General features: G+C 40.3%; 1 protein-coding gene across 3 annotated transcripts in view; it reads left to right on the top strand.

Moving 5' to 3' along the window:
- The window catches only part of LOC115218843 (zinc finger protein 2-like), a 57,134-nt gene extending 33,712 nt beyond the window's left edge, over positions 1-23,422 (top strand). Inside the window, exons 2-3 of one of the 3 annotated variants that reach the window (XM_036509326.1) lie at positions 17,951-21,105; positions 21,141-23,422. In XM_036509326.1, coding sequence (XP_036365219.1) covers positions 18,761-21,088 — 2,328 coding nt within the window. In that variant the 5' untranslated portion in view covers positions 17,951-18,760 and the 3' untranslated portion in view covers positions 21,089-21,105; positions 21,141-23,422. Of the gene's footprint in view, positions 1-10,524; positions 10,543-17,950 lie in introns of those variants that run through there. The other 2 variants (XM_029788790.2, XM_036509325.1) reach the window with 2 other exon arrangements.
- Positions 23,423-23,622: the final 200 nt, after the last annotated feature.

Consider the following 23,622-nt stretch of genomic DNA (forward strand, 5'->3'; position numbering starts at 1 on the left):
ATGCTAGAAATAACAGTAAAATTTTCATCATCATATTTTATGTAAGGAAAACAGATGTTGGGGTAATGTGGTACCTGCACACAATGGGAAAAAAAAAATTGTGGTGGTCATAACTGGAATGTGTTTGATCAAGGACGACTTGGGAGTAAACAACAACCATACCACCTTCACCATCCAACCATTACTGAGACACCACCACCACCACCACCACCACTGCCATCTTCATCACTCATTATCAGTCATCATCATCATCATCATCATCGCCATCATCATTGCTCACATCCTCTTCACCATGACACCCATCCTCCTCATCACCATTAACACCACATGACCATCATCACATCCCATCTGTCTGGCTCTCCTTACTCCTCAACACTGTCACTCCCCCCCCCCGACCCTTCCCCACACCAGTGCATTACTTCCCACCCACCACCACTACCACCACCCCCCGCCGCCACCAAGTCCCATCCGCCTTTCTCACCTTCCCTTCCCTTACTACCACCACCACCACCATCACTGCAGCAGAGCAGCAGGGATGCCACTTTTCCCTTCACCCCCTTCTCCCTCCCACCTACTTCACCAAACAACCAGTCCCCCCCCACCGCCCCCACCACCACCACCACCACCATTACATCCATGTCATGCACCCCCTCCTCCCACCCCGTCCCACTCTCCACCACACCTGACCACCACCATCACCACCACTACCACCACCAAGCCTTATTCTCTCTCTCTTTCCTCTACATGCATCCACCCACCCACCCACCCGCCCCCTCCACACCACACCTGGCCCATTCTACTCAACACCCTCATCCCCCACCCCCACCCCCCGTGCTGCTTGCTGCTTAGGATCCATCAAACTCCATCCACTTCTGTTTGTTACTGCAGCCTCTCACTTTCACTCCTGCCTCCCACTATTTCTGTCATTCCACCACCACCACCGCCGCCGCCGCCGCCGCCGCCGCCACCACCACCATCACCTCCATTATCTCTGCCATTGTTCCCCTCCACCTATTATTAATACCATCTCCATGATTACTACTCCTCCCCCTTCATTATCAAATAATACCACCATCAGCCACCAACACCAATGCAACCACCGCCGCCACCACCACCATCATCACCACTACTCCCTTGCCAATAAAGGCTGCCACCACCACCACCACCACCACTATGAACATCACTGCCTCCACCACTACCACCACTGTGAACATCACTGCCGCCGCCGCCACCACCACCACCATCACCATCATCACCACTACTCCCTTGCCAATAAAGGCCACCACCACCAACATCACTGCCTCCACCACCATCATCACCACTACTCTCTTGCCAATAAAGGCCACCACCACCAACATCATTGCCTCCACCACCACCACCATCATCATCACTGCTTCTCTGGCAAGTACAATCACCACAAACACCCACCACCCCCACCACCTCACCCCCTCCTTCCTTCCTCATCAAGATCAGCTCCACCACTGGCACCACCACCACCAGAGCAGCCATCATGTCTCCCCCACCTACCACCACTCCTCCTTGCAGCAGTACCGCCCACCCACCCACCCCCTACTCTACCCATCCCATCTGTCAGCCTCCATGAGATGTAGCCTTTGTAGCTTTCACTTAACCCCTCTTTGGACACACAGACAGCCGCATGCACACGCACACGTAAACCTACTGGCATATCTATGCTCACACACACACACACACACACACATGTGCACGGATGCACACATATCTAAATGTATGCAAGTGTGTGTGTGTGTCTGTAATTATGTGGGTGTATATATGTGTGTACACATGTGTGATTGCATTCATCTTTCTGCTGTATACATGTGTGTGTGTGTATACATATATATATATATTCATACATGTAATGTGTTCATGTATGTTTTTGTACTGGTTTGTGTGTATGCCTGTGTATGACTAGATGTGTGTATACGTGGCCATAAATTATACACCATATATATATATATACACATACGCATATATGCACGCATACACATATACCCTTTTGTGATTTAAGAATAATCCACCCTGACTTTGTAATGTCTCCTCATCCATTTATTTGCCCTTGTGGCTTAATTATTATTATTATTATTATTATTATTATTATTATTATCTAATTAGTTGTTTCTTCTGCAGGAAGGACCCCTCCCCTTCCCCTCTGTTGCCATGACACTCAACCAGTAAAGGAGGTGGAGTAGGTGAGTGTGGGTAGGTGGCGGACTCCGTGTGTGTGTGTGTGTGTGTGTGTGTGTGTCTTGAAAACACTAATTAATTAATAAGTTAGCTAATTAGCTAATCAATGTCTCCATTAACCACAGAGCTTTGGAGTAGGGTGATGTTGGGTGGATGGGGTCCAGGTATTGAGAGGCATCTATGATTTACATAGTGTTAAATGAATTTAAAGAAAGGAAAACGAACAGAGTTCTCGTCTCCGGGATAGGCTGCAAATCATGGGATTTGTTAACTTTACTCTCCAAAACACAGTTTGGTTTTTTTTTTTTTACTTTAATATTTTCACCTAAAGTTGTTTTATTTTTTAATTTCATTTTTATGATGTTTGAAGGAAGACCATTGATACCCATTTTGGCCCTCAATGTTCTGAGTTCAAATCCCTCTGACAAACATAGACGAAATATAAATAAAATACAGAGGTGGATTCATTTGGCTAAAACTTCGTCATCATTCTGCGAACTGGCAGAATTGTTAGCACACCGGGCAAAAACACCATTTTGTCTGTCTTCACTTTCTGAGTTCAAATTCCACAGAGGTTCACTTTATCCACTTTACCATTCATCTTTTCAGTATGGCCAGTCTAATCACTGATACAAGTGAATGATAAAAGATACACACACACATAAATTTGTTTATGATTGTGGATCCTGTGTGCCTGTGTCTTCACATCATATGAGATTGTAAATGAACATCACTGCCATACACATTCCTTGTTATTCGTTTCCTGTCTTCCAAAGGTAAAAAAAAAAAAAATGCTTACCTTGCTTAGAAACAGGTGGGGATTGGCAACAGGAAGGGCATCTGGACATTGGGAATCTGCCTCAGTAAATTCTATAGTGTGGCATGATTTAGTAGACTGCCATTTCTAGCAGGTCATGCAACCATATAGTGACTCGGTTCCAGTTTGGGTGAGCACAACAAGGGTTTCTGACCCTGAAGAGAGAAACAATTAAGACAGTGGGTCTGTTTGAAGAACTGCATCTCCTCCTTAACCCCAGCTGGGAGTACATTTATTGAGGGAGGACTGGGGTGGAGTGGTGTGGGGTCAAAGGTCACTGCATTTATATGGATGTCAGCTTGAAGGTCACTGCAGTCATTAAATTTTGGAGGTCAGGTCAAATGCTCCCACCCAGAATTGAAGTAATTATTTTTATGTTAAAAGTAGGGTGGAGCTGTTGTTGTTTAGCCCCGGGTCATCTCTGATGAAACGGGCCCCTAATCAAATAAATTCAGCCCTATGTTTATCTAGGACTACTTTATGGAATATGTTCTTGATTGACAATTTGTGTTTTGCAGTAATGATTATTATTATTATTATTATTATTATTATGTAAGGAGTTATTATTCTCTGTGTGATCCCTTTATGGGTAAAAAAATCATCATCATCATCATTCTGCAAGTTGGCAGAGTCGTTAGCACACCGGGCAAAAACAACATTTTGTCTGTCTTTACGTTCTGAGTTCAAATTCCACCGACGTCCACTTTATCTTACATCCTTTCAGGGTCGATAAAATAAATAGCTGTCGAGTACTGGGGTTGATGTAATTGACTTAGCCCCTCTCCTGAAATTACTGCTCTTGTGCCCACATTTCGAATTATTACTATTATTTCTTTTCTTTTCCGTCTAAATATATCAACCTTGCCCTTTCATCCTTTCTGGAGTGATTAACCCTTTTTATACCAACCTGGCTGAAACCGGTTCTGGCTCTGAATACAAATGTCTTGTTTTCATAAGTTTTGAATTGAAATCTTCCACCAAACCTTAGTCACAATTTATGTTCCTAACACTAGTTGAATGATAACTAAATTATTTTACTAAATTCTTTGTTATATTTAAAATTAATTGAAAGAAACACAGAGCATCTTAATAGAAATATGGTAACAAAAGGGTTAAAATATATAATAGAGAAACAATTCTTAACCCTTTCGTTACCAACCTGGCTGAAACCGGTTCTGACTCTGAATACAAATGTCTTGTTTTCATAAGTTTTGAATTGAAATCTTCCACCAAACCTTAGTCACAATTTATGTTCCTAACACTAGCTTAATGATAACCAAATTATTTGACTAAATTCTTTGTTATATTTAAAATTAATTGAAAGAAACACAGAGCATCTCAACAGAAATATGGTAACAAAAGGGTTAAATGAAGGTACCAGTGAAATACTTGGAGAGCGATATAATTGCCTTGCTAAAATTAGAAATAGTTATTATTGCTGTGTCAGCAGAATCATTAGCATGTCGAACCAAATGTCTTGCAGTGTTTCTTCCGGCTGTTTATTTTCTGAGTTCAATTCCTGCTCAGTTCAACTTTGCCTTTCATCGTCCTGGGGTCAATGAAATAAAGTATCATTCAAGTAAAGGGGCCAATAGTATCAACTGCACCATTGTCCCCTCAAAATTGCTGGCATTGTGGCCTTGGGTCAGCAATGACTGAGCAAACATATGAACAAGGGCATTCCAGTTATGGCCATCCTGCCTTTTGCTTACTGTGTGATATAAGGGAAATTTGGCCCCAATTGACCTTATTCAGGGAGTAGAGGAAGTGGATAGGTGATATCTGTTGTGATATTTGGGTTTTTTTTCCTTTTCCTTGTGTTTCTGTGTTCAAATCTTACCATGGTTAGTAAACTAAATATTAGTTATGTTTGTGGGGTTAATAATTTTGCTTCTCAACCACGTCTTCCTTGATGTTTAACCTGCTTTAGATCAATATCTTCGGTATTATTTCACTATAAAACATGTCTTAGATCTGATAGTAAAAATTTACAAGGAAAAGGCTCAGAATTGAAGTGGGAGAGTGCAAAAATGTAAAAATTTCAGGTTTCTTGACAAAAAATATTCTTTCACGGAAGGAAACAACTACCTGATTCCTTACCCTTTTCTTTCTCCAAGAAATAATGTTAGCTATCAGAAATTGCATCCGAGACAGGTGTAATTCTAAAAAAATTTTCTGTGTCTTCTATTGATTCCCAGTGAGTGGAATTTGGTTGACAGAAACTGAGAAGGTGTGTGTGTGTGTAAGAATGTATATCATTGAATGAAGGATGTACAGACGAGTGAAAGTCCCAGATAAAAAATGGTGTTTGTTGAATGAAGTCCCTTGAAATATTTATTCTACATGGAGATGCTAATATCCAACAAAAATTAAAAAATAAATATTCTAGAATTGATTGACTCAATGAGACATCTTTTACATCCGTTCGGAAATTGAACTTTGAATTAATTAAATGTGTTATTTACCCAGCTAAACACCACAGATGAGGTTTTTTTCCAAATGACAAATCCATTCATTGCCTCCCAAAATATACCGGTCAAAATTTACCTCCTTTGTTTTTTTCGTTAATAAGAAAGCAAAATATACTCCATATTCATAAGCACATTGCTCTATCTGCTCAGTTTTTAAAATTTGTATTGTACAATTCCAGTATCCCATGAAAAATATTGCCCAACACATATCTTCATTAGGTTCCCCGTCCTAGATGTAGCTATCGCATCAGACACATCTGGTTACCTGTCCTAAATGTATGTCCATCTCTAGTAGGTCACAGTCTTAGACATGGCTAATCTATGACACCATCTCCAGTAGTTGACCTTGCCCTAGATATGGCTGATCATCTCCAGTAGTGTTTAATTGCAATGAAGTTATATGACATTAGCTTTCACATTCATATGAACAGAGAACAGGTTCTGCAAAAACTGTTGGTCGTCCGTAGGAACGAAATACGTTACTGTGAAGTTTGCGAGTTTGGATAAGTTCTTATGCCACCGGAGACATTTTTGACCGAAATCTTTTTGTATTCCTAAACAACAGATTTCTTCTTCATCACGACAAATTAATCTAAACTCATTTCATTGTGATATAGGTGACTGATTGTGAAATGCTTCTTCAGTAAAGCATAGACCTCATTATAATAGTGATGGGAGAATCATTAAGTAAATGCACATGTAGGTGTAGAAAGATAGTAGAAATGTTTAAATGATACCTAACTTTTAGATGCTTTTAAAGTCAGTCAAATTCCGCTGAGGTCAACTTTGTCTTTTATCCTTTTGGGGTCGATAAACTAAGTACCAGTTGCATACTGGAGTGGATCTAATCGACTCCTCCGCCCCCAAATTTCTGGGCTTTGTGCCTTGAGTAGAAAAGAATATAGGTGACTGATTTCTTGGCATTTCATTTTTTTTTGTTATCACAATAATCGCAAACAGTTGATTGATATTAAAAAAATTTGAAATTAAAAAAAATTTTTTCAGATTTAAATTATGATCTGAAAAAATTATTTTTTATAATTTTAAACTCTAAACGTAGTATTTAGGGAAAAATTTCCAAAAAGTTATAAAAACTTTTTTCTTTTTTTTTTTCTTTAAATCTGTGATTTCCATTGGATACAGGAATCCAGGAGGAAAAAAACTGGGACAAAATATTCATGTATGCCTGCTCAGGAGATTATCTGATGGTGTCAGTATTTCCATTCTCATTTTCTGTTTATAAAACAAAAGAATACTGATTTATTGGTGTTTTTTTTTTTTGAGTCTTTATGTACCAAGATGTGGGTCTACTTGATCATAATAAGGTCAGAAGTTCAGACTTCACCTCTAACCACCATTACAGCCATTGTAACTTGACTTTGACCAAGACACCTATAGTATACCTGATACCTGGCTGAGAATATAAAGGACTTCCACTCCTCACCTCACAGTTCAGTGAGGGGTCAGTAGGAACAGCCAGATGTGTCATAAACACTTTTCATAAACATATTACACCCAGCTTCCTGGTATAGATTTTATTGTTGTTGTTGTTGTTTATTGTTTTGTTTTTCATACCTAAATGGCTGTCCTATTGTTAACCGGTCAAGCATTAAGAGAGTGTAACCTGTTCTCATTGAGGTGGGGCCATGTTATCTGCCTTGTTCCCTGGCACAACATTAATGGTCCTTAGGGTCAGTGCAGCCCAGTCATTTTACAGCCAATGTACCCTAACTATATTGTTGCTTAGTCCTTCTCAACAATGGTCAAAAGACATTCAGCCTTGACCACTCCCACCATTTGGGTATAAGTTTAGATCTAAAGCTAATATGTTTATATATATATATATAGTTCTTGAATTTATTCTTCATCTCTAATTATTCAAGAAGCTTAGTGTTTCTCTAGGAAGTTTCTAGAATGTCTAGCTTTCCATTAATAAAAACAGCTTACTAACCCTGCTCCTTGCTTCTTAGTCGATTAGACTTAGAGCCATTCACACCATTGCTATGTCCATTTATTTCTCTATGCCACATGACTGAGAACCACCACTTAGCTGTTATTTCTATATTTTCTCTCCCCGAACTTTCTTGCATAGATTATTTCATTCAACTGGATTCTACATTTTCATTTTATGTATCATCATCGACCAGTAAATAAAATGTATTTTTCAGGAGTGGCTGTGTGGTGGTAAGTAGCTTGCTTATCAACCACATGGTCCTGGGTTCAGTCCCACTATGTGGCACCTTGGGCAAGTGTCTTCTACTATAGCCTTGGTAGATAGAAACTGAAAGAAGCCTGTCGTATATATGTAAGTGTGTGTATATGTTTGTGTGTCTGTGTTTGTCCCCCTTGACAACCGATGCTGGTGTGTTCATGTCCCCGTAACCTAGCTGTTCAGCATAAGAGACCGATAGAATAAGTACTAGGCTTACAAAAAAAGTCTTGGGGTCGATTTGCTCAACTAAAGGCGGTGCTCCAGCATGGCCGCAGTCAAATGACTGAAACAAGTAAAAGAGTATGCTAGAGCAGTGTAGTTCCCAACCTTTTCACTACCATGGACCCCTTTTTATTTAAATGAGTTTTTCCACAGACCCTAGAATATTGAAAGGTAGTACTGGGGGTCTTCTACCTTTGCAGACCACTGTGCTAGAGTTAAATATATTTTTTTTAAAAGCATTCATAGTAAATTATAGATTTGTCTCAATACGTCTGTTGGATTAAAGGGTACAACTTGTGACTTATACTGGAAATTTGGAGACTTAACTGGGTAGAAATAGCAAGGCCACGAAGTGGTGTAACTCGCTGAAGGTCTGAATGTGATGTATTGATTGCCTTGAAAAATTTGTGCTTTTTTAATCTGTTCATAAAATTGTTTAGTTCTCAGCCATCCCTGATTGTGCAAAGCAACCCTTCTTTGGGATTACGTAGGACTGTTTTGTCTAATCTTTGAAGTAGTGATTACTGGGAAATTTGGTTGCTGTTTCTAGAAGGTCAAATAGCCATACATACCGTTTGTTCAAGTTATTATATCTAGCAATTTTTAAGCTATTTCTCATATTTTGCCCATTTATTCTATTTTTATTTTATACTAGCAGTATCGCCCGGTGTTGCCCGGGTTTGTTTCGACCCTTTAGAATTGGAATTTTTGAAAAGTAACAATTTTGCATTATGTAGCTTGTTATTCTCTTTAAGTGAACATTTTTCTGGTTGAAATACACCAAAAAAAATGGCGACACAGCAGTAAAAAATATCGTAAAAATAGGGATTTTCATAGAAAAAAAGCACCTTTTTTATGTAAATAATTTTTGGTGTTAACATGGTCCGTTTTGAATTTTTTCTTCTACAGAAGGAAGAGCAAGCCTTCTTCTATCATACTCTCAATTTTGGTCAACTTGCACCGCAGGGTCTCGGAGGAGATAGTGTTAGTTGAAGGCTACCAAACCTGCCATACACAGACAACTTCAGCTTTATATATAGAGAGATTAGAAATGGTGAACAATACAGGTTTCTTATGAACCAATAGTTTATTTCCTTGCATTTGGAGTGACAAGTCAGTGTCTGTCTGTTTGTAACTCAACGCAGAAACATCTCAAATGGCATGCCATTTCTAAATCACAGTACTTAAGTTTTTGTCGACAATATTTTCTCTATCCTCAACACTCACATATACATACAACAGGCGTCTGCATAATTTCTGTCTACCGAACTTTATTCCAATTGTCCAACATGCCATGCAATAGGATCGAACCTGCGAGGCGAAGTTCCATCTCAGCCAGTTTCCAAACCTGACCAGAGAGGCAACGGTATCAGACAAACGTGTATAAAACGTAAAAATTTAAAGCAGTAAAATTTCATTGGATTTTAAAGTCCAGCCACTTCATGATATGTGGCGTGTTGCACAGATATGATAGCTAGCCAGTTGGCCGTCATCTCGACATATTTGTGGACTTAAAAGCAAGGAAGAGTCATCGAGGTCTTTTTCGTCTTCAGAGAACGACGCTGATTGGAAGCGAGGCTGCACTGGTTTGGGTGATAATTAAGGTGGTGGCGGCGGTGGTGGTGGTACGTAGGTAGATAGAGAGGGGGAGGAGAGTTGGGGATGTAGTGAGGTAATAGATAGAGGGGGAGGAGACGGGGAAAAGAAAGACATACTGATAGATAGATAGATATATATATATATAGATAGACTGATAGATAGATAGATGGCTAGCTAGGTAGATAGATAGATAAATGGATAGATAGATAGATAAGGTAGATAGATAGATAGATAGATCAAAAGTTGGCAGTCTACTCTGAAGTTTCGCCCCTGGCTGTTCACGAACTGGTGTGTATGTGTTTCTATATACATACATACACGTTTATGTATAAGGAGAGAGCGGAGAGATATATATACAGAACGAAGTGTTTGGAGGAGAGATGAAAAAAAATTGCCTGAGTGAAATTAGAAAGAAAGAGAGAGAGAGAGAGAGAGTACGTGGGAGTATGAGGAGAGGTTGAATAGTGGCGGCGGTGGTGGTGGTGGTGAAGACTGCGGGTGTAATTAGACAGTGGAAGGTGGAGGGGGAAAAAGATGAAGTGGAGTCGGTGGGGGAGGAGGGTGGTAGCGGCGGTGGAGAAGCTTGTAATTAGTGGAACGCGGGTGGGAGGAGGGAACGGGAGTGGTGGGAGTAATAATTATTATTAGGACGTAGTAGGGGAGGAGGAGGAGCAGGAGGAGACAGATTTTAGTCGTTGATGCGGTGGTGGTGGTGTTGGGGAGATGAAAGAGGTGGGAAGGTTGTTGTTCTCTCTGTTAAGATCTTCCTTCCACTTCGTTTAGTTTCCCCCTCACTCACTGCCAGCAACTGATTCCTCTCTTACCACTACCCTCTTTCTCTGTGAGGTGTTGGTGTATGAATGGTTGAGAGAAGGGGAGGAGGTGTACGTCTCTGTCTGTCTGGCTAATTGTTTCTCTCTCTCTCTCTCTCTCTTACTCTCCTCTACACACTCTCCCTTGCTGAGGATTCCCTTAGCTTAGTGTATGTGTGTGTGTATATACGTATATATATATATGTATGCGTGTCCTAGTTTACGTGTGTACGTTGAACACACACTACTGTAATATATGCATATGTTAACGTGTGTATGCACAGGCTCTCACTGACACCCTCTCTCTATATCTCTATCTCTTTCACTGTCTCTTTACTTCTCTCTACTTCTATCACTCTCTAATTTTTTTCCTTTCCCCTCTACTCTCCCCCTCTCTTGTCACTTGTCAATCTTTCTCTTTCTCCTTCACGTTTTCTCTCTCTCTCACTTTCATCTCTTAATCTCTCTCTCTCTCTCTGTTTTTCTCTGTGTTGACTATGGACATGGCTGTCTGTCTATTGATTTTTCTCCTTACCAAATGGGATGGGGGGGATGTCACAGTACATCACCACCACCACTATCATCTCTGCCATTCACACAACACCTCCACCACCGCTTCCCCCTCCACCTCCACCCCCCCATACTTTATTGATTGATCATTGATTGTGAAGCCAGATTTTTACACTACTCAAACTCACCCCCTCCTCCACCCCCATACCCCCAGCCCTCTCTCTCTCATTATCTCCCATTCTCACTCCTAGATGTTTTTATTTATTTTATTTTTTCTTTTTCTTCTCTCTCATGACATAGCTTCACTCCATCTTGCTTGTCATCTCTTTCACACACACACACACACACACACTCTACCACCACCATCCACCATCTCTTTCACACCACACTCTCTACCATCAAGTCCTCAACCATTACGCTGCACCGCCGCTACCATCACCACCACCACCACCACCAGCTACTGCCATCATTATGCTTCATCATTCTTCACACATCCCTGTTCCCCTTCACCATCGCCACCACCACCACCACCACCACAGCTGTCATCACCGTCACCCCCCTCCTTTTCTTCCACCGCCACCATTGCCAACGCTATTCCATCACAACTCCCCCCACCCTCACCCTCCGCCGCATCAAAAGTCCTTACCCCACCCCAGTCCATTGCCTCCTGTTGCCATTGATACTACTAACACACACACACACACACACACACACACTCTACCACCACCATCCACCATCTCTTTCACACCACACTCTCTACCATCAAGTCCTCAACCATTACGCTGCACCGCCGCTACCATCACCACCACCACCACCACCAGCTACTGCCATCATTATGCTTCATCATTCTTCACACATCCCTGTTCCCCTTCACCATCACCACCACCACCACAGCTGTCATCACCGTCACCCCCCTCCTTTTCTTCCACCGCCACCGCCACCATTGCCAACGCTATTCCATCACAACTCCCCCCACCCTCACCCTCCGCCGCATCAAAAGTCCTTACCCCACCCCAGTCCATTGCCTCCTGTTGCCATTGATACTACTAACACACACACACACACACACACATTCAGCGCTACCTCCATCCACTTCTCTGTTTGTGAAGCTGCCAGCACCCACCCACGAACCACCACCCCTACCCCCGACATCTCCGTTGCCATGGACACCATCAACCCCACACCACCAACCCCCGCCGCTGCCATCATCATACCGTTTGCTTGTTTTATGTTGCCAACCTTCACCGTCTACCATCTCCATCCCCCCCACACCACAATCACTATGGCACATCCTGCCAATAGTCACCACCGCTACCATTGCCACCACTACCACCACCACCACCATCATCATATGTTCTGCCAACAACCACCTCCATCACCACCACCACCACTACCACCAGTGCCAATAGTCTCCTCCTCTACCATCACCACCACCACCCTACATCCTGCCAATAGCTCAACCCCCACCCCACCGGCACCACCACCACCACTACCATTCAAACCACATGCCTTGCCAACAGCCATCACCACCACCCTCACCACACACACAGTAGCCACTACTAACTACCATTGTTGTCATCACCAATCCTTCATACCATACACCTTGCCAATAGCCTCCACCTCCATCATCCTCTCTCCATCCTTTCCAATAATTTATACCCTGCTGCTAATAACTACCACCACCACTGACTACCTTCACCACCCAGAGCCCACCACTGCCATTGTCTTCACCACCCTTCTTACCTTGACAATAGCCACCACTGGCACCAGCATCCATTTACCACACATTCTGCCAACAGCTCCCAGTCTTGAGACCCAAGAATGACCACCACCACAAACAACTATCTCTTTATGTTTGTCACCCAACAACCTGCTAGATATAGCAGCCAAATCACATTCTTGCAAAATTCAACAGAAAATAGTCATCTTGGAACAATGTAATAAAAAAAAAAAACCCTATTAAATATACTTGACCAAGGGGCTCAAACACATCAAGGGAACATTGTCCAAGGTGATAATTTTCAGTGCCTGGTGGAAGGGTCTTCAAAAAACCGTTCCAAGATTATTTATTTATTAATACTTTTAATACAAAAATTCTGAGACTGCCTCCTGTCTCTTTGATACAAACTTCTTGATTCAAAATCAGTGGCCCTCAATCATTTTCCCTCCCCCCTTCGATTCCTATTTTACTCTTGTGGACCCCTCATGGCCATTTGATATTTAAAAGAATTCTTGTAATTAAATATTATCAGGAAGTGTATATTAAAATAATATTAAAATATTATTTTGTCAATTGTAGAATAATAATAATATTTTAACTAACAAAATCTTATATGGACCCCCTAAAGTTCATGTAGACCCCAGCCATAAAATTACATTTACTGTTTTAATTTTAACCATTTTGATGCAAAACTCTATGAAACTGCTACCTCTGTATCTATATTACAAATTTCTTTCCATTAAAATTTCCGTGTTAATTTATGTTCTAAATGAAGTTATGCTACTAAATTCTTCATTATTTCAAAAATTTATTGTCACAAAGACTTGAATTTCAACAGAAATATATTAAGAGGGTGACAGTGTTCTAAATCAAAAACCCTCCACCAAAATTTCATGTCAATTTATGTTGAAAACACAACTGAATTTTTGGCAAATTATATTTCGAAATTCTTCATTATTCTCCAAATTAATTGAAAGCAAAAGCAGTTTATTTCAGCAGAAACAAGGTTAAAGTGATCTAAATTAAAAACTTCCATCAAAATTTCTTATTAATTTGTTCCAAATACAATTAATAATGATGACAAAAAGTATTTTTTAAAAAGTTCCTTCATTATTTAAAAAATTACCTGAGACAGTGGCATTTCAAGAGAAGTATGGTAACTAAAGGGTTAAAGTGATCTAACTAACCTTCCATCAGGATTTTTTATCAATTTTGTGTTCCAAACACTGGCCTAATTTACACTAATCATTTTACTAGACAGTTCATTATTTTCAAAATTAATTAAATCAGAGGCAGACAGTTTCAATTAACAAAAGGGTTAAAATGATTTAAATTACAAACCTCCCATCACAATTGCATGTGGCTGTGTGGTAAGTAGCTTGCTTACGAACCACATGGTTCCGGTTTCAGTCCCATTGCGTGGCACCTTGGGCAAGTGTCTTTTACTATAGCTTCAAGCCGACCAAAGACTTGTGAGTGGATTTGGTAGCCGGAAACTGAAAGAAGCCCGTCGTATATATATATGTGTGTGTGTGTGTGCCCCTGTTTGTCCCCCCAACATCGTTTAACAACCGATGCTGATATGTTTACATCCCTGTAACTTAGTGGTTCAGCAAAAGAGACTGATAGAATAAGTCCTGGGGTCGATTTGCTTGACTAAATGCGGTGCTCTAGCATGGCCACGGTCAAGTGACTGAAACAAGTAAAAGAGTAAAAACATCAGCTTTTTGTGATGGATAAAGTGGTTTTGCTAAATTCTTCATAATATTCGAAATCAATTTAGACAACGGTCAGTGTCTTTCAACAGAAATATTTTGACAAAAAGGTCAAAGCATCAGACACAAAATATTCCACTCACCTGAACAACAAAGTTCTCTAGCCTCAGACCAATCAAAAGCCTTGCGAGTGGATTTGGTAGATGGAAACTGAAAGAAGCCTGCCATATATCTATATATATATATATATATGTGTGTGTGTGTGTCTATGTTCAAACCCTCCGTCTTCGCTTGACAACCAATGCTGGTGTATTTATGTCCCTGTAACTTAGCAGTTTGGTAAAAGAGACCGGCAGAATAAGTACTAGGCTTACAAAGAATAAGTCCTGGGGTCGATTTCTTCAACTAAAGCCCTTTGAGGCAGTGCTCCAGCATGGCTGCAGTCAAATGACTGAGACAAGAAAAGAATATATATATATATTCTTTTACTTGTTTCAGTCATTTGACTGCAGCCACATATGTATATTATTTTGTATTTTTAGAGGGTCATTATGCCAATAAAAATTGTACACACACACTGGTTTAATATCACTTCTTTATTGTCAATTAGTTGGTTAAATATCTAACTAACTAATTGACCAGTCATTTGTTTAGTGTGTTGGTTAAACAATCGATTGATTGCTTAACCAGCATGTTAAAGGACTGATATGGGAACAATGCGTGTGCTTATTGTTATTTGTGTAATAGCTGTCCCAAGAATCTTCTTGTAAACCAAATTTTAAAATGAAGTATATAAATACATATATACATATACACATAAGGTGGCGAGCTGGCATAAACGTTAGCACGCTGGGCGAAATGCTTAGCGGTATTTCGTCTGTCGTTACGTTCTGAGTTCAAATTCCGCTGAGGTCGACTTTGCCTTTCATCCTTTTGGGGTTGATGTAAACGACTTAATCTCTTTGTCTGTCCTTGTTTGTCCCCTCTGTGTTTAGCCCCTTGTGGGTAATAAAGAAATATATATATATACACATACATATATATATATATATATATATATATATACATATATACATATACTTATATATATCTATCAGATTGGAACCTTGTGCAGCCTCCCCCTCTGTTAACTTGTCCTGTTTTCCATTTTTTTCTCATTGTTTATGTATTTCACTCATTTTTTCCCCTCATTTGTTTACATATTTCATACTATTTGCACCTGTACCCATATATGCATGTGTATATATATATATATATCAGGCACGTGGCGTGAGTGAATTATTCAGGGTAGGCAGTTGGTGACGTTTATGTAGTAAAACACAAAAAAACTAAGTGAAACACAGGCTAGATTTACTTTTGCCTTTATAGCATTTAAAGAAAACGGTGTTGTAGGAGTGTACGCAGCATGTGTGCTACAGCAGTAATGTGCATAGCTTAAATACTGAGATTGAAAAGCTGGGGTGAATTATGCCTACCTAATGTACAAAACAATAAAATATTTTGCATTTTATACATAGTATTCAGAGTAACCTTCATAATTTTATTGAATTAGGTGCATATTTTGCCATGAAAGGAAAATGTTGCTATTGATCAATTTTATTCATGGTAGGCACTGCCTACCTTGCCTACCCAGGTGATACGTCCCTGATATATAAATATATATATATACATATACATACATATATATATATATATATATATATATATATATATAAATATATATATATACATAAATATATATCAGATTGGAGCCTGGTATATATACATATAAATATATATCAGATTGGAGCCTGCAGCTGCTGGCTTTTTGGGTCTCAGTCAAACCATCCACCCCATGCCAGCATCAGACATTAAATGATGATAATATATATATATTTATATTTATATTTACCATGTAAAATACCATGAAAAATATGGGAAAGATATGGTATATAATTTCTTTTGTGTTGGGTTTCCTTCAAACTTGTAATTTATTTTATGGGTTATGCAAAGGTAAAAAAGTTGAGAAACACTGCTCTAGGGGCACATAGAGAAAATTTTGGGGTTCTCGAAGTCTGTGGCGAAAAGGAAAAAACACTGGAATTTTGAAGGAATCACATGCAATCAACTGAAGATGACTTCTTTGTCTGGGAAATATGTCTGGACAGCACTTTTGTTCTTTCCGTCTGTGTTTCCTTGTGTGAATAGAGGTTTCCAGGAATGTTTTATAACCAAAGACAAATTTCCTGCAAGGCTGTCAATTGAGAATGACATGTGGGTGTGTCTTTCTGAAGCTCTGTCTGTAATTGAGTTACTCGTTATAAAGAACCAACCTATTCTATCCAATTAAAATTGTCGTCATCATCATCATCCTTTAATGGACATCAAAGGAGGAGGATGATGTAATATTAAATAAAATAAAATTCAATTCATAAATATAGGAACAAGATCAGAGATTTAAGGAGAAGGGGCAGTTGATTATATTGGCCCCAGTACATGACTGGTATCTTATTTTATTGACCCTGGAAGAAATGATAGGCTTAGCTGACTAAAAATGGGACTTTTCTTTTTATCCTTTCGGGTTCGATGAAATGGGTGTATTACGGTCACTGTAATTAACTGCCCCCCCCCTCCAATTTCAGACCTTGCACCTATAACTGAAAAGATTATTATTGTTGTCGTAGGGTTCAGATGTCACCAGGGTCGTTTCAGGATTGATAAAATAAGTACTGGGGTCGATGTAATCGTTTTACCATGTCCTTTGAAATTGCTGGCCTTGCACCAAATTTTGAAACAGTTGTCGTTGCGAAATGCTTAGCGGTATATCACTTGCCAATACGTTCTGAGTTCAAATCCTGCTGATGTCGATTTTGCCTTTCATCCTTTTGGGGTCAATAAATTAAGTGCCAGTCAAGTACTGGGTTCAATGTAATCAACTATACCCCTCCCCACAAATTCCAGGCCTTGTACCTGCAGTAGAAAGGATTATCATTATTTTTGCTAAGGGTAGAAGGGAGCTGGCAAGGGTCACTACGGTATCTGACAAATGGCTTCTTTTCTTCTGGTCATGACATTCTGAGTTCAAACACCACTGAAGTCAACATGACTTTTCATCATTTCAGGGTTTATAAAATAAATCAGTTAACACCGGTGGGGGAGGGGTTGTTTTACAAGTTGCAAGGTATTCTCAACAGTGCTGTCTCCCACCCCACATCACCCCATGCTCCGTTAAAGTGATTGGTAAATTAGCAAGGGAATCCAACCATGGCAAATCTGCCGAAGACGACATTTGAACTTGATTTGTCAGACATCTTCAAACTGGAAAGCAAACATCAAATAATGATGAAAATGTTATGTGTGTGTGTGTGTGTAATATAATTGTAATATTTTAAGGCGGTGAGCTGGCAGAAACGTTAGCACGTCGGGCGAAATGCTTAGCCGTATTTCGTCTGCCGTTACGTTCTGAGTTCAAATTCCGCCGAGGTCAACTTTGCCTTTCATCCTTTCGGGGTCGATTAAATAAGTACCAGTTACGCACTGGGGGCGATATAATCGACTTAATCCGTTTGTCTGTCCTTGTTTGTTCTCTCTGTGTTTAGCCCCTTGTGGGTAGTAAAGAAATAAATATAATTGTAATATAATTTATTTTTCAGTTTATTTAATAATATTTTTTCTATTTTTATTTCAGGTTCTCCAGACTGGACTTGAACTCCTGGACATTTGATCAGTTCCACACACACAAACACGTATACATATATGTACAGCAATCTGCTTGTGTACCTGTTGGCCCAGCTGTCTAATTAATTGACTCTTCTTCGTTTCTTTATAACATAAACGAGTAAACTCAACAAGACTCAAACAGGGAGCTCTTCACTCATACTCATACTCCACTCATTTCTCATCCATACTCATCTCATGTACATGTTGATAATGGATCCCTGTTTCTCAAAGACATGTACTTCCTTGTAAATAACACTGCATGCCTCTCCATTTTGTTTTTAATCAATTTAAATTGCAGAGTTCTCTCCCTTGCCTGTCATGACAAGAACTGTCACTAATGCTAATAACTCTTCTTATCATCACAGGTGTAGTTTCAATTGATTAGAAGAGAAAAAAAAATCACTTTTCTGACCCAGAACATTTAAATTAATATGTTGGCTTCTGCTACTTAACTAACAATGATTTATAGTTGTATGTTGACCTGAGGTCAGTAGAGATCGCTAAAACTGGAGAATCATTGGCCAAACTGACTTAGATATGGACGTTTCAGACTTTACATAAGAGAAAGAAGAAAGACTGATTTTTTTTTTCAAAAAACCCAAACAAAACCCAACTCTCTCTTTCCCCTTCCTCTCTCTCTCCCTTACCAAAATACTTGATGTTGTTGTTATTGTTGTGTTTGTGAGGTAAAAAAAGGACCAGGAGACACATATATATATATATTAAGGGTTGGGTGAAAGGCTGAGGAAGGAAGACACCTTAAGTTTGCAAAACAAAGATGGAGAAGACTTCATCTGATAAATCCGGTAAAAACCTGGTCTCCAACACCAGCGAGCGGAATCACCCTCATAGCATTTGTTCGGCAAGCAGCAGCAATGGTACCAGCTGTGCGAATAGTCCGAGCCATGTCACAGCCGCCATCAACATGCACTCAAAGCAGTTCATGCAACATTATCCATGGCAGGCTCAACGCTTCCCTCACGTCCCCGACAAGTCGTGGTGCAGTGAGATATACAGCAACCAGTTTGCTCAGCGTTGTTACTTACAGTCTCATGGTATTTTCCCAGCGGCTGGCACCGCTGCTGCGGGCAGCTGCTCCGACAAGGCTTTCCACTGCGCCGCCAGCTACATGAACCAGTTCACGCAGCGGTGTTTCCTGCAGACGCACGACCGGCTGCAGAACTTTGATAAACAGGCGATAGACGTTAACGACTACATGAAGCACTTGCATGGGGGTGCATACCAGCCGAAGCATTGCCAGGCTGCTAACAACAATAGCATAGTGAGTAGTGGTTGTAGTGGTGGGGGTAGTTGTAGTGTCGGGGGTGGCGGCAGCTGTAGCATTGGGGGTGGTGGGGGTGGGGGTGGAGGTAGTTGTGGTGTTGGTAGTGGTAGTAGTAGCTGCAGTGTTAACCTGACCAGTAACAACAGCAGCTGCGGCAACACCAACCATCGCAATAGCATATCCACCACCAGCAACAACAACAACAACAACAACAACACTAACAGCAACAATAACAATAACAACAACAACAATAACAACACCAGCAATAACAGCAACACGTCTGTTTATCCTAAGCAAGTAGCACAGGTGCAGCACGCTGTGAAGACCCAGCCCCCCTCTTCGCCAAACACAAAGGTGCCCCTTCAGCAGCCCCACCACATGCTCCTTCTGCAGCCCCCTCCACCCATCGAGAAGCCCTTCCACTGTGACCTTTGTCCAAAGCAGTTTGCACGTAGGAATACTTTGCAGATGCACAAACGCATTCACACAGGTGAGAAGCTGTTCCACTGCAGCTACTGCGACAAGCGATTCGTGCACCGAGATAAACTTCAGATACATGAGCGGACTCACACGGGGGAGAAACCGTTTCACTGCACTTACTGCACGAAACAGTTTTCTCGTAAGGACAAATTAAAGATTCACGAGTGCTCTCACACGGGATTAAAACCTTATCACTGCAGCTACTGCGACAAACGGTTTGTCCAAAGAGAAAAACTAAAGATCCACACGAGAATCCATACGGGGGAACGTCCGTATTCGTGTGACATTTGTTTCAAGCAATTTGCGCGCGGTGATAAGCTTCAAATTCATCGTAGAACTCACACAGGAGAGAAACCATTCCACTGTGAATACTGTCCGAAGAACTTTGTCCAGCGTGATAACCTGGTTATACACAGACGGACCCATACTGGGGAGAAACCATTCTCTTGCGAAGTATGTTCCAAGCGATTTGCTCGCGGTGATAAGTTGCAAATCCATCGCAGAACACATACGGGTGAGAAACCGTTCCATTGTGAATACTGTCCGAAGACTTTTGCTCAAAGAGATAATTTAGTCATACATAGACGTACCCATACGGGGGAGAAGCCCTTCTCCTGTGAATTCTGTCCCAAGCAGTTCTCTCGGAGCGACAAGCTCCAGTTGCATCGTAGGACCCACACGGGGGAGAAATTGTTCCATTGTAAGTATTGTTCAAAGCAGTTTGTCCAAAGGGACAAACTTCAGATCCATGAACGAACTCACACGGGCGAGAAGCCGTTCCACTGTGAGATTTGTTCAAAGAAGTTTGCTCGTAAAGACAGGCTGCAGATCCACAAGAAGACGCACACGGGTGAAAAGCCGTTCCACTGCGACCTTTGCCCGAAGCAGTTTGCGCAGCGAGACAACCTGAAGATTCACCGGAGGATTCACACGGGCGAGAAGCCGTTCCACTGCGAAATCTGTTCGCGGCAGTTTGCCAGGAAGGACAAACTGCAGATCCACCGGAAGACTCACATGATCGAGAAGGTTGCGTTCAACTGCGACATATGCCACAAACAGTTCGAATCGAAGGAGATGCTGATGAGTCACCAGCAATTAAACCATGCTCCGCCACCGCCTCCGCCGCCGCCACCACCACCTCCGCCGCCCCTCACCAATAACGACACCTCACATTTATGCTGCCAGGTTTGCAACCGGGAATTTGCAACTGTCGAGAAGTTACAAAATCACGAAAAGACACATAAACCAGTGAGGAATAATTTCCTGAAACCCACATCGTGTAAGAATATCAAGGAATACACCCCAATGAGTACATTGCTGTGGCAATCTATCTACCCTTAATTTTGAGAATACATTGGGTTTGTTACAGATTAATTTAGTACCTTAACACCGGGCATTGTTCTACTTGCCTGCTTCATGGAAAAAAGAAAAGAAAAAATATGTATTGGCTACGATTCTAACGAGTAATTAGGATCCAGCTGTTAAATGTATGCTTGAAAAAAAAAATACTTGCAGATGTCTGCATTTACAGAACTATCCAACCCATGCTAGCTAGTATGGATAATCAAGAGGATGAAATCATGTGGAATGTCTAAAAATAATGGTCAAACATCCACAACATAAATCAAGAGATTAATTATAAATTTACAGTGGAGCAAGTACATCGTTAATTAATTGATAAGGGAGATCCAACTGCTTAATTAATCACTTGCTCTGAAAATGTTGAGAAAAATTTGAATCTGCCCTACCTGTCTAATAGGGTACATCTATGCAGTTCATCAGCCTGTTAAAATAACAGCCAAATTCCCTCACATACACTTTAAAAAAAAAAGGGACACAATGGGTAGTGTGATCCTTAAATACACAAAAGAATGGGGTTGCACCAGCTGGAACTCCTTTGATCATATGTCTGCTGGATCAGAATTGATTTGGGGCTAATGAATAAGTGAAATAATAATAATAATAGCCACATCATATCTGCTGGACAGAAAAGACATAAATATGAAATAAGTGTTTAGCAAATATGCAAAGAGCTCAACACAGAAAGAGGAAAAGTTTTAACATGGCAAGTGAGTGAAGCGGAAGAGAATCTTCATGATAAATGGTCGATGAGAGGAAAGAGAAGACAGTTGCTATGGTATGTCGATGGCAGAGACACTGAAAATAAAGATGGTCAAAAGAACAGAATCAAATGATGACAATCAAAAGTGTTTCAGGTGTCGGACTATTTTAGAGTTGAAGTAATGAATAGGCATTTTTGGTGGTGTGAACTGTTAAAACAATTAAGCTGTTTACTGACCATTGAATATATTATGCAGAAGCAAAGAGTCGAACACTTGTATATCTCCAGGTGAAGTTTTTGTAGACATCTGTGAGAATATTTCAGTAGAACAAGGTCTTAGCTTCTTACTCGTCGGAGTGACTCATGTGGATGTTTTAAACAATAACTGAAGAAAACACAAACAATGGCACAAGACCAGGCTTTTGCCCAAAGATTCATTATAAATAAAGAAAATACAAGGAAGAAATGCCACGAGATCTGGCCTTACCTACAAGATTCATTATGATCCATTATGAAAAAAGAACAATTTTTAAAATTAAAACCACCAAAAGCACAAAGTGCAGGCTGTGTTCTGAGGGTGAAACAGTTAACAATATCATTGCTGAATGTCCGGTCTTGACATTAATGGTATTCAAGCCGACCGAGGATGTTTATTGGACAACATGCAAGAGAAATTCATGGGAAATGTTTCTGCCACATCCTGACAGCAGAGAACACCTTCAGCCAAAGATCTTGTAAGGTCTTATTAACATTGGTGGAGATATTAATGACAACAGACCAGACATTGTTATTATCTATGATTGGAACTAATTAAATCTATCAATTAATAATTGATATTGGAACCTTAAAACGAAGTAGACATTTTGGGGAGTTCAAGGACTTGCTACAGGGATTTTGAAAATGTGAAGAACAAATCTGAAATAATTTCATACATTTTAAAAGTTGCAAGTGTAAAGAATCTACTTGAAAAGTGTACAACTTGGAAATTTTTCTACCAGGCATGGCTCATACGACATGTGAAGTATTGGATGTAACCAAGATGGTGATGAGTAGTTGAAAAAAGTTTTGTTACACCTTTTTTGGTAGCAACCTGCCTGAGATCAGACCTGGTTCTATGATACAAACTTTCTCATTTAAAGTGATCTAAATTGGAATCTTCCATCAAAATTCCTCGTTAATTTGTTCCAAACACCAACTGAATAACGACAGTCGTTTTACTAAATTCTTCGTTATTTTCATAATTAATTGACACAAACAGTGTATTTCAACAGAAATATGGCAACAAAAGGGTCAAACCTTCAGCGTTTAAACCAGCCATGCCAGGTCTGACCTCTCATACCTATTCTACAGTGTCGTTCTAAAAATAAGGAATTACAGCATCAAAATCTCAAAGCAACAACATAATGCATCACTGATTCAAAACAATGTGAATAAATAAGCATCGCATGTGACGGAAGAACCTGGATGCTACAGGGCTAGACTTGGTGTCTAACCCCAAAACCTGTCTAGGGTTAATGCTATGTATATTATTGGTAAACTGCAAAAGAAGGAAGAAGTAAAAAAAAAAAAAAAACAGTAATAACCTGATGCTGGAAACCTGCATAAGATTGAAGTGGGAACTACTGAAATTCCACTAAAGTTTAACAAAGATTTTGTCTGATATTTCTTGGTTCATCACGGCCGTCAATTAAGACAACAACAATAATAACAATGATATCATCACAGATTATGGAACACAGAAATATCCAGGCCCAGGGAAACATCTTCAAATATTCATCCTTAAAAAACAAAACTTGAACCTTCAGTTGTTTCT

Source organism: Octopus sinensis, linkage group LG14 (assembly GCF_006345805.1).
Source record: "Octopus sinensis linkage group LG14, ASM634580v1, whole genome shotgun sequence".
NCBI lineage: Eukaryota > Metazoa > Mollusca > Cephalopoda > Octopoda > Octopodidae > Octopus > Octopus sinensis.